Below are 13,069 nucleotides of genomic sequence, written 5' to 3' on the forward strand. Positions count from 1 at the left end.
TTCAGCAAAAATGCCAGGCAGCCTGACAGCAGCAGCCAGGAGGTATCTGGGACAACACATATTCATTTACCAGGGGACAGTCCTGAAAACACCTGGAGGACAAAAAAGTTTATAGAAATTCTGCTTTGCTGTGTGGCTAGAGGCACCTATCTACACACACCAAATTTTTAAATAATGGGCAGCAAATTCTTGAAACACTTCACAAGGCTAACTGATAGGAAGCTATTCCTCCTCTGATTTGCTGATGTGGGTGGGATACAAAGTGAGGGGAAAATGCACAAAGCAGTTGAGTCTCTGAAAGCTGTTCAATGAGATAGCCTCAGAAATAAGAATTGGGGGGGGGGGGGCTGGGTGGCCACTGTCAATACAGACTACTGGAAAAAAAATTTTTAATAGAACTAAAAGATACTATTAAGGTTTCAAATACTTAAAAAAAAAGTCTGTATCAGGCATTCTAGAGAAAGTCCCATTTGAAGAGATTTTTATTTTTATTTTATTTTTACTGCAAAATCAAGTCTAAGCTAAATTAAAAGATTAAGTACGGTATGCCTTAAAGAGAAGTCTGGAAGAACATGTCAAAAGGAAGATGAAGTAGATGTTAAGGAAAAGAGATAATGTGGCAACCAACTCTTGTTGGTTTCGGCTCAGGTCATGATCTCATGGTTCCTGAGATTAAGCCCTGTATGTGGCTCTGCACTGACAGTGCAAAGCCTGCTTGGGATTCCCTGTCTCTCTCTCTCTGCCCTTCCCCACTTCCATGCTCTCTCTCAAATAAATAAACAAACTTAAAAAAAAAAAAAAAAAAATGAACTAAGGAACATCCACATTCTCACAGCTCAGCAAACTCTACTCACTAGACTCTATCACTCTCCCAAGTGAACACAACAGGCACAGAAAAATGAGACACTGAAGACAGAGATAATTTGGTCTCTTTACCTGATATCTATTTTTTTTTTTTTTTTAGTTTTATGTATTTGAGGGAGAGAAAGGGAGAGCACGAGTGGGGGAGAGGCAAAGAGTGAGAATCCTAAGCAGTCTCCACGCTGCCAACATGGAGCCTGATACAAGGCTCGATCCCACAAACCAAGAGTTCATGACCTGAGCTGAGATCAAGAGTCAGACACTTAACCAAATGAGCCACCCAGGTACCTCTAGCTGATATTTAAAATAAAGCCTGCATTGCACAAAATGACAAAATTGAACAAGATAGCCTGAACTGCTGAAATCAAGGATTTTACAACTAAAGTCATTAAGATGGTTCAAAAGAAAAGGTAAATGTTAAATAAGTGAAGACACAAAACCAGGATGGTACCAGGAGCACATTCAGAACCTTTAAATATACCAGATTGTTCAGAACTTTATCCTTAAATGACCCAGAAGTCAGAAAGCCGAGAGTCACGGTAACATAGCTCCGATCCTCCAGACAGGAAAAACACAGCCACTATGCAATGTGAATATCCAGGACGCAGAAAGGAAACCACAAGCATGAGGAGCAAAGTTAAGTAACACCAAGATTGGAGCTTAGGAGCACTAAGCCGGTGCCATGAGTAAGCCACTGTCAACACAGACTTACTGGAAAAAAAAATTTTTAATAGAACTAAAAGATACTATTAAGGTTTCAAATACTAAAAAAAAAAAAGAAAGAAAGAAAAAAAGTCTGTATCAGGCATTCTAGAGAAAGTCACATTTGAAATGAGATTTTTTTTTTTTTTCTGGAAAATCAAATCTAAGCTAAATTAAAAGATTATGTACAGTATGCCTTAAAAAGAAGTCTGGAAGAAAACGTCAAAAGGAAGGTGAAGTAGATGTTAAGGAAAAGAGACATGACGTAAGGAACAGAGGACTGGGCACAGGTGTGGGGGGTCTGGAGTCCTGAGTCCCAGTCCCAACTCTATCACTAAACCATAGTGGGATCCTGGACAACCCATCTGACATCAGTGAATTCATTTATACAACAGGGCGTTCAACTAGTTTTCAAACAGAACCCTTATTTTCAAACAAAATTCTCAGGAAAAAAAAAATAAGTAAAATGGTATGAAAAGTACTGAAACATCATCCAGGTAAATAACACCAGCAACAAAAAGGCAACATCCGTAGTCACAATCATCTTGACACAATAAAACCACTGCAAGAATTCTGCCATCTCAAGGAAATTTCCCAGATAATCTGAAAACCTAGAGCTACAAGATGACTTGTAACACAACTAAAGCAGAGACTGTGGCCTCACGTCTCCCTGTCAGGATGAGCTGACAAGAGGCCACCAGTAGTGACATCTCCAGGCAGAGAGGAAGCCCACGAGGAAGACCTATTATAAACAAAATGATGAAGAAGAATTTCACAGAACAAATTGGATTCTTCTTTCTGAGAGGTCACCCAAGGACCTACTGTACACGAGTCTTGCTTTTAGGTTTGTTTTAAATCTCAACATCAATAGATGACAGACAACCCTTTAAATCCTAAGAGTATATATGAACATGTGTCCCCACAGAAATCTAAATTAGTTCATTATTGCATTAAGTAATAAATAAGAGAGAAGAGTGTCAGCTGTCACAAGCTTTTAAAATCACCCAGTGCCTATCCTTACTGAAGCCAAAGGATTTACCTTTCTGTGGATGGTGGCAAGCAATGACCAGATGCCAACTGGCATCAGGAAGGACAGGAAAAAAAGTTTAAGAAAAGGGACCTCTTTGTTGTTCTTCAATATCACAGTTTACATACTACCACACGTTACCAAGTGTTATGGGTTGAACTGTGTGCCAAACAGATATGTTGAAGTCCTAAACCCAGTCCCTCAGAATGTGACCTATTTGGAAACAGGATCCTAACAGATGTCATCTGTTAAGATGAGGTCAGAGGTGAGCCCCTAATCCATCAGGGCTGGTGTTCTTAGAAGATGGCTATGTGTGAAGACAGACACACAAGGAGGACACCATGTGGCAACAAAGGCAGAGACCAGAACTATGCAGCTGTAAACCAAAAAATAGGTGTTAGCAAACCACCAGAAGCCAGGCAGAGGCAAGGAAGGATTCCCCTACCTACAAGTTTGAGGGAACATGGCCCTGTCAACATACCTTAATTCAGACTTCCCACCTTCAGAATTGCAAAATCGTAAATAAATGTCTGTTGTTTTAAGCCACCCAGTCCTGTGGTATTTTGTTATGGCAGCCTAACAAACTAATAATAGCAAACTAACCACCTTTTAGGAATTGCTCTCCACCCCCCACAGTGTTAATATCTAAACTCAAGTGTGAAAGCCAGGGCAGGGGGGGCTCATATATTCTTTTTAAGTAAACCTCACTTCTATGGATAGAAATAAAAACAGGTGAGGGAAGGAGGATTTCCATAAAGGATCGTATTCTTCCAGTTGTAAAAAAAAAAAAAAAAAAAAAAAAAAAAAAGTAACAGGAAATACTTCAAACATTGTAAGAACCAATTAGAAAAAAGAGACATCATCCATAGGGCACACTTCTTTAACTCACTAAGGACAGCAGGAAAATAGACCCTATGTGGTGGAAGACCTCTGGCCTCCCTGGTGGCAGATGAGCTCACATCCCAGGTGGCTCCTTTCTGGGCCTTGCTGCCCACATACCTGGTGCACACAGATGTTGCATTTGTCACAGAACACCATCTCATTGCCGTCCTCACCATCAGGTGACTGGCAGACATCACAGACAACATCTTCATCATATTCAATCCCCAGGCCTTCTTCGGTCTCTATGGCATGATTCATATTGTCATAGCATCGCTGTTCAAATTCCTCCAGGACCCTCTCCATGGTGTATTCATCTAACTCAGGCATTCCTGAAGGAAAAATGCCACAAGAACATTTTAATACATCTATATTAATAAACATTACAGTAAGACAGTACTAATGACAGTATTAATATATTTATAATACATCGTCTTATAACTAAATCCATCCTGAGTGTCCCATTTTCTATTGAAGAAGGCCTCTCAGACTGTTCAAGGAAGGATCTTCAAATTAAAAGGCAGACGCAACCTTCCATGCAACAGTTTGTTACCTATGGACAGGTGCTGAAAATGTAGTGTTGTAAGAAGAAAAGCAAAAGATAAATCCCAAAAGGGTTTAAGGATATTAAATACGTATATTGTTAGATTATCATTTCATTACAACATTATAAACCACAAGTAACATGGAAGGGACTTCAAAACCATGACCATATATAAGAGTTCGGGTATTTTCTGAAAAACATTCTTTCTTGCTACTTAAAATGTTGCTCTGAGAACAGATTTCACTGTGAGCACACAAATGTTTTTAACTGGTTTATCCCTCCTCACTCCCTGAATTTACAAAGTTGAGATGCATAGTTAATCAGACACATGAAAGACAGAAACACAAGGAATGTCTGAAGCAAAGGAAACAGCTCATTGTGAATCAAATAAAATGCATTCTTATGCAAGAATGACCAAAAATAAATTTCAAGTGGTTATCATGGTTATAGGAGTGGTGGAAGAAAATAAGTCTTATCTCACTTGTGGAGATATTCTAAACTTCCTACAATGAAAATACTCATGCAGAAAGAAAAAACAGGTTAGACTAAAAATACTCTAAAAGAACATGTAAGTGGCAAGAAAAAACAGAAATGTTATTAGAGCCAGTAACTTTTATGCACTCTTGATAAATATAAAACCATCAAATTAACACTTTAAGTTTTTAAAAATCTGAAGAACACATTAGAGCTAACACTGTGATAAGCTCTAAGCACGTTCAAAAAAGTCATCTAGCACCCAGCTATCACCTCATACCCTAATTACTGATAAGTTACTTGCCTGCATGGCCAGGGCACTCATATCTCAATTCCTCCTACCAGTTTTGAAACTACCAGTGGCTTTGAAAATACAATCCTATGCTCCATAATTATTTCTTAGCATTACAAAGAACAATAAAAATAAAACAAACATCTTTAAGCATATGTTCAATTTACGTTACAACCACATACATAATCTGCCTTGCCGGAAGTATTCCACACTACCATTCAATCTGATGAGTTAGGCCAGGCTCATTACTTAAACCACCTCCAAAGCCGCCAGGGTCTCTGGCTGTACCCCTCTGCCTTAAGACAGGACACCTAGCCAGTCAAGTGCATTACACTGGTCTTTACACAGCTACTACAAACCACAACTTTATAATCTTTGAAGCTGGAACTGAATGGTATTCTGTCCAAGGGAGCTCTGAACACTTATGAACAGACTGTGTAAAAGAGCCTCCTGGCTTGCTAATACCCTGGCTACTGAAACCTAAAAGCAGGGACCTTTGGAGATGGTGATATACTCTGTCAAACAACTTTCCCAGCTCAGTCTGCACCACTGCTCCCATGCCACAGCCTGGTGAGCAGCATGGCAGCAAAACAACTGGTATGTGCCAGGCCCTGTGCTAGGTTCAGCGACTGACTGATACAACACAAAAACAGTCTTTGTCCCTCAGGGCTTTCAAATCTACCATCGAATACTCTGTAAATATCTACTGTGTGCCAGACAGCCACCAAACACCTCTCTCCCACCCAGGTCCCACAGCACAAGTTCCAATTAATCCTTGCAGTCTCTCACACAGAGCCCAGACTTGACCTCAGTGGTCCTGCTCATCACGACACTTCAGGAAGCCCTTGGCAATCAGAGGTGGCATGTGAGATGAAACCCATGTGCCATCCTGGTCTTGACACTGGGACGTGCCAGCATATGAGGTACAGAAGCTCCAAGCTGTACACACACACAAAAAGATCAATTTATAGAAAATAAACCATAATGGGCAAAGCGCTCAACTAAGGCGGGGGCTTCACGGAAGGAGAGCCCAGACAGAAGTGAACAGGGAAAGGGAAAAGCACTCCAGGTTTGGAGGACTCGAGGAGAATCACGGAAGTGAGAAACACAAGAGGTGTGTTAGAAAACAGTGAGCCTGGCTAGAGTGGAGTTTAATATGAGAAACAATAGGCCAGAGCTGAGGAAAGGATCTGAATGACATTGCGGTGGGAGGGGGCGGGGAACACAGCAGGAAACTTTGTAGACCAGACCCTCCTGTCATCTTGGGGAAGTCACTTCATTTCTCTGGGCTTCAGTTCCCTTGAGGTAAATAAGTGAGGGGGTGGATCAGGGCAGAGATGGGGAATCCTGCCTCCACACCCACGGACAACATCCCTCATCAATCCCACCACTCTGTCTACCAGCCGCCCACAGACATGTGCCATAGCCAGACAAGCTGATCTCCAAAAAAGAGCCCACGATTCTGAGACTAAAGCTATGATGAAGCTGCCTTCACCAGGATATGAGCTTCTACTACTCACCCAGATGTCTAAAATTCTTCTCTATTCATCATTCATTAATAAAACAATACAACCCATGGTCTCTCACCCATCTCCTTAAATTCCTCATTGGTCAGTTCCAGCCATGCAGCATCCATGTCGTTGAGGTCGTAACGACACACACTGTCAGCCAGCGTCCGGATATCAACATAGCCCAACTCTGGAGGCTCGGAGCCCGGTGAGACAATGTATTTCTTGGGCCTGATGAACATGAGGGATTTCTCTTCAGACACGACCCTAGTTAACAAGAAAACAAGGCAGCCACGTTACCCTTCCTGCCACATGAAAGGAATTCATCACAAGGCCCAAAGCTTGCTTCCACTTCCAACGCCCTAAACCCCAGGTTCTCACCAGACAAATTGGCTTAAAACATCACTGCTAATTAACATCACTGTTAATAAAACTAAGTAGAAGTATCATTTAAGCCCCCAAAATGGAAAAAGATACAAGTGAAAAAACACTAAAAAGTCCTCAAAACCAGCTTTACCAGCTTTTTCCAACTGGCTTCCCAGGATCCCACATGCCCTGAGCCTTCATCTAGGACAGCAGTTGCTCTGCTGGCAACACCTCAACACCAACCTAACTTGCGAGAGTTTAGGATAAAATCACTTTCCACCAATCAGGCCTGACCACCCTGCTGAAGGCCCAGCACTAGGTTCAGGCAGGACAATGCATGGCAGAACACCGCAGAGCCAAGGGGACAAACCCATCACCTCTAATCTTAAAAATAAAACTAGCCCTTGTCCATTACTAATCAGTCTAAGAATCTAAGAGGCCTAGCCAAGTGGGGGACTCTCCCAACATACACTCAGGATCTCCTTATAACTGCCAACCTCCCCCAACCTGTTAACACCCACAGAAGAGCTTTCCACCATACCCCACTCAAAAGAAATGACACAAGACCCAATCACCCCCAACATGGAATGAAGGGCCTTCTCTTCCTAAAGACAAAGGCCCAGCATCAGAGCCCCACACGCCCACCACATCAGCAGTTTGTGTCAGCATCAACAAGCTGTCCAAGGAGTATCCAAAGTATTTTCATCAACCTTACAATTACCAGAGCGATTTTATCTATGTGACACTCAGGCAAACCAAAGGTTGTTATTTCTCCTACTCAACTAAGAGCAAGGTTTTAACTAAAAACTCCAGAAGCTGTGGTACCACATACTTCTCTGATGCTGGGCTCCTCTATCCACGCCCCCCTCCGACCCCCCAAAAAAAAAAGATTCATAGAGGAATTCCTGAATTCAGACTGCCAGCACTCAAACAGTCGGGATTGTGCCCCAGATGCAGATTCTAAGGCAAATACAGTGTTTATCTTGCAGAGCCCAGTTTAACATTCCACTCCACAGGCCAGAAGTCCAGCCTACAGGGGCATCTGATTGGTCATTTAAGCCTGCATATTTATGTGGACATTTGTCACAGATCCAAAACAATGATCATCAGCAACAGTGAATGAGTCCACTTCACAAGGCAGGCAGCTGAGTGACAACACAGCAGAGAAACCAGGTGCTAGTTGAGAACAGAGGCCCTGAATCCTCTCTCCCTGTGAGGAACCTCCAGTCAGCTGAGCAAGACAGCGAAGAAGAAATGAGCAAACTGGTCCTTTATGCAGAGGGAAGTCATCAAGGACCCGGACCCTCAACACCCTTAAGGGGAAAAGTACTTTGTAAGCAAATCCAAAGGAAGCCCAGCAAGAACAACTGGGCAAAGTCCAGGCATAGGAGAATTCATCAAATACAGCCCTCCCCTTAAGCTCCCCTTCCACCTAACCCTGACCTGGCAGGCCTCCTCTCCAGAGGTGCAGTCAATCCCCGCAATATCCAAGAAGCCGGGTCCTCACTCCTCTCCAGAGTGAAGAGGATCTGGAGGTAGGTGAGGGACAAGTGGAGGAATAAAAGTTTTCCCTCCCCCAATCAGTTCCCAAAATGTCTTGGAATCTGCCCTCCTCTCATGAAAGTGCAGCCAGCACCTTCCCAAGACAGCTGGAATGTGTAGTCTGGAGGCCCATGGTCCTCAAAAATCACTACTCTATGGACCTAAAATGTGTTTCCACACATTTCTATTGCCACTTGAGGCCTCATCATTTCACTAACTGAAACACTGCTCTTCTCAGGCACCTGGATGTCAGGGCAGAAAAGCAACGGCAGGTGGAGAGGCACGTCTACCTGGCCACAGGCTGAGGGATGGTCCCAGGGCTCACGGGCACCTGGACTCCTTTCTCCCACTCCTGTCTCCAGGGATCTGCCAACACATAGTACTCATCTGGGTTCAGCTGATAGGAGTCATGCAACTTCATGGCGGTGATCAGGTCTGTCCTAAACACCTGGAAAGAGAGAGAAAGGGTCACTGACATTTGATACTTGCATTTTTATTCAGAGTGCTGGCAGCTGCAGGGTAACCATGGAGCTGCTGCATAATAAGGTCACTGTATCAGCAGAGACCCAGTCTGACCGACGACCGGAAGCCCTCAGTGGGCCACAGGCTTGGCCTCTCAGGCTTGGGGGCAGCACGGCTCACACTACCCTCTCACTTCCTCATCAACTCCACAAGCCTGAGGTGTCTCTGACAAGCAACAGAGAAACCTCGTTGTCCTCCCCTGAGAAATCTCATGAACTCTCAATTCCAAAGACTGCTGCTGAAAACACACACCTAAAAATCTGTGGAAGGAGGCATTTCACTCAAGGGTGCTCTTTTGGTAGATGTTTAAGAAATAAAACTCCACTAACCACTTAACACTTCAAGCCAAAACCTAGAACCACCAGGGCCTCCTCTTCTATACTCAGACTGCAGCCACCCAGCTCCTGCCTCCCAGGACACTAGGGCTTATGGCAAGGTGGCTGGGGAGTCAGGCCCTGGTTGGCAGGTGCCAACGCAGAAGTACAGGCTAGAAAAATATGGGAGAGAATTGGGGACAGACCAATGGGGTCAAGTCAGAAAGGGGGCTTGTAAAGAACATGTTTACACACCTTTACCTGATGTAACTTCTACAAAGGAAGCAACATTAGTGGGGAAAGCAGAGGAGGGAAGGAGAGTAAAAGAAAGAAGCAAGCTACTATACTCTCTCTTCACCTGGCCAAAATCAGACCCACAAAACTCAAAAGTATCGCTGTACTGAGGGAGCAAAGTGGCACCGGCATGCCTGCTCCTCCTGACTGGGGACACGGCAGGAGCACAGCCACGGCCTCATCCTCCATCCTCAGTCCACTGGTGTCTCAGGGCTACATAAGGAAGCTCCAACCCTGGCATCAGCACCAGCCCAAAGTTGTATTTGGCACGAAGCAAGCCTGCATCCGTAAGCTACACTCTGTTTACACAAGTCACAATGCTGAACTCTCTCTTCTTGGGACAGTGAGTTCTTTCTTACGCTGCTAAGCACAGTTCACATTATATGCCTGCTAATAGGTCCATTTGTTTTTCCTGGTGGCTTTTCAGACTGGTGATCACTTTAATAAACTTCACCATAGTCAGACCACCGTCTGAGGCAGTGTCTGAATAAAAAGGCCATTTCTCCAGGCTGCCATCTCTCAACACCGACTTTTCACCAGTATGCCATTTCTTGTTTCTAACGTTCCAGAAAAAAGGAAGAACCTGGCTGTGCAGCCTCCACAAAAGCACAACTAAGATCAGGTTCCCTGACAGCCCTGAGCCACCTGACGCACTGGTCTGCACAGGACCTTGATCATCCGTGCCCTCCTCACCCCCAAAGAGGAAAAGTCCTTGAAAACAAAAATCACAGGAAGCAAGTCAGTTAAAACACACATTCCAACTACAACTTACAAGTAATAAATAAGGGAGTTTGCCAAAGAAGGAAAAAATCAAACTGAAGCAACAGGATGAGAACAGGATGGCCCACCATTCCTTTACTAAAAGACTCAGAGGAGGACACCAAAAACTGAAAGAGATGCCCTAAATGAATTTCCAAGCCTCTGGCAGAGTTCAGAGTTAGTGCTAACCTAAATATAAAGTAGTCTGAACTAACTGCTGAACTCAGAGAACTTTAGAAAAAAATCAGAAACAAAACCGGGGTCAGGGACAAGACCAGTGCCATCCATGCTGCTCAGCCCCATCTCACTGCCTGGTGCTCAGCACACCCAGTACCAGCTTCCCTATTCGAGTCACCCTGTATTTTTACCCTCAAGTGACAGTACAGTGGTTGTGGAGGCAGCACAGAGAATTGAAGAAATAAAGGCAGGCAGAGCCACTCCAATACCTCAGAAAAGGAGGGGAGCACTGCAGGTTCAAAATGACAAAGGCCTGGAATAATCAAGGCAATAAAATGGCCACCTGCCCATGAAGGTTTGATCTAATGTCTCCTGGGATGACTTTCTGCAATTTTAAAGGATATAAAGTACATTTCCTCATGGAGAATGTTATTCCACAACTAAAAATTCCTACACTGCTCAACACAGTGTCCCCCAACACTTCCATTACAGTCAGAGAAAATGAAGTACCTGGTGGAATGCAGGCCTCTGCTCTGAAGCTACAGGATGAGGTGGTCTTTGGAGTCATCCCGTGAAAGACGCAGCACAAAACAAGGGGCTGAACCAAAGGCTCTCTTCCCCACAACCTGCCCACCTGAAAACCGTGACAAACTAAAATGCCCTTTCTTCAATCATTTAAATCCTCAGAGCCTGGCAGAGGTTGTCAAAGAAAACCTATCTCAGGACTGGTAGAAGGCCCTAATCAACAAAGGCCAGCAGAGAAATGCACCTAAAAGCAATTGTAAATAAAGAGACAATAGAGAACAGGTAGGTAGGTAGGTAGGTAGGCAGACAGATAACAAAACGTGGGGGAGTAGGTAAATAGAAGAAACAAATTGAAAAAGAAAGGGGAAAAGCCTTAAGCGTAATCGCCAAAACAAAACTCCCAGAATTACAATGGGTTGTTGCCAAATAAGCCACAAATTCATGGCCAAAACTAACTTGAGGCTGGCAGTGACTGGCAGCAGCCGAACCCGCTGATCTCCTGGCCAGAGGAAAAGTTGTTGGGAGCCAGCGAAGATGAAACAGAAAAGGAAAAAAAGAATATAATTAATAGTAATAGCTAACATTTACTACTGAGCACTTTTAAGTGCTTAGTATGTACTAATGTCTGTGTATTAACCCACTTAATCCTCACAAGAATCCTCTGAGGCAAACACCTGTGTTATCCCCATCTTACAAATTTGGAAACTGAGGCACAAAGAAGTTAGATAACTTGCCCATGATTGCAGAGGCATCAATTTCAACCAACCAGGTGTGTGCCAATCACATGTTCTCATGCACACATGTAGGACATGCACAATCACACCATCACTCAGGAAATACCTCTGAAGGTTTTCGATCTTCATGTCTGGAGCACGAACCTCTCCTGTGCTGAGATCGGGAATTCTGTGACCAAGTAGTTGAGAGGCCTAAAGACAAATAAATATCCAAAGAGGAACAATTAAGAGCACACAAATCACTGTGCGTTCACAGGGGTTTTTTTAAACCAAATTTGGCAAGGCTCACCTCAGCACCTCCCCCATGACTCGATGCTCCTCCAATCCCAGTACTTACTTAAACCACTCACTTTCCAGAGCAGGCCTAACAAGCTTACTCTGGTTCTCACTGTGTATCCCAGGTACAGCCCACAGGAGGGAAGGCCTTTTAAGAGCATCATGCATGTGGAGCCTTCATCTGTAAGCCTGCATTTCTTATGAGGTTCAAAGTCTCACGTTGGTAAATACAAATTGAGAAACATTGGAGTTTTCAGTAAACTTTTCTAAATGCTAAGATCATTATGTTCAATCCTAATGCCACCCCACCAAAACTTAAAAAGAAAAAATCTTGACTCCACAAATATAAAAACTTAGCATGCCCTAGAACAGGAAAGTTCCAAGACTGCAATAGACTAGGGGCTATGGCCAAATAACCTTAAAATTGCCTACTCCCCTTTCCCAAGAAAAGGCCAACTGGCTCTTTTCTGTGCATTTCTTCCACATTTCTAAATAACTAATGGTCTGTTATCCAGCATCTCCCCCACCAAGCCACAAAATCTGGAAACCCTACCAGGGCACCCATGTCTCCTAACTGCCGCCATGTCTGAGTTCCTCTCAAGCCTGAAGACCTCTCTATAGCAACAACTCCATCCTGCTTCAGATGCTCCCTCCACCCAGGTGGCAATTCTCTTGCCTGGTGTCCACTTTGTCTCCTATGCATCCCGTAAATATTAGTGTTCCTCCTTCCTGTTCCGAGTGCTCTCCCCAAGGAGCACTCACCCCTGCCCTCTCACTCAGTCTTATCCAGTGCGCCCAGGAAACTGTCAGACTTGCATTCCCACACTCACCTCCGTCCCAAGCTCCAGGTCCACGTTCACCTTCAGATAAGACATAAAGCTCCGGGTTCCTTAGATCAGCCAACTCAGCGCGACAAAAACTGGACTCAACATTTTGCCCAAATTTCTTATTCCTCTTGTGTTTCTACTTTGATGAATACCACTATCATTTCTATTAGAATTCAGAAACCTAAGAGTCATCCTAGACTCTCCTTACTCAGGACACATCCAATCAATGGCCAACTTATATTCAATGCAACTACCCAATACCTCAGAATCCCAGCCTCTTTTCTCACCACCTCCACCTCTGCCTCCTGTCACTTGTTTTATGGTCAACTGCAGTGGCCTCCTGTTTGTGGGTACCATATCACCACCAGAGCTCCCAAACATCCCTCACAACCACCTGCAGTGGGTGTCTAACTACCTACTCACCTCTACCCTGAACACACACTGTA

At 44.0% G+C, this 13,069-nt stretch overlaps 1 protein-coding gene across 5 annotated transcripts in view; it reads right to left on the reverse strand.

Annotated features, from left to right (window-relative positions):
• Nucleotides 1–13,069, reverse strand: part of JADE1 (jade family PHD finger 1) — a 59,620-nt gene that overhangs the window by 18,985 nt on the left and 27,566 nt on the right. For all 5 annotated transcript variants that reach the window (XM_030313070.1, XM_032592899.1, XM_030313065.2 and 2 more), the window contains exons 3-6: nt 11,627–11,712; nt 8,486–8,643; nt 6,367–6,554; nt 3,590–3,801 (exon numbers count right to left, since the gene is read on the reverse strand). In XM_030313070.1, coding sequence (XP_030168930.1) covers nt 3,590–3,801; nt 6,367–6,554; nt 8,486–8,643; nt 11,627–11,712 — 644 coding nt within the window. The remainder of the gene's footprint in view (nt 1–3,589; nt 3,802–6,366; nt 6,555–8,485; nt 8,644–11,626; nt 11,713–13,069) is intronic.

The sequence above is a fragment of the Lynx canadensis genome, chromosome B1 (assembly GCF_007474595.2).
Source record: "Lynx canadensis isolate LIC74 chromosome B1, mLynCan4.pri.v2, whole genome shotgun sequence".
NCBI lineage: Eukaryota > Metazoa > Chordata > Mammalia > Carnivora > Felidae > Lynx > Lynx canadensis.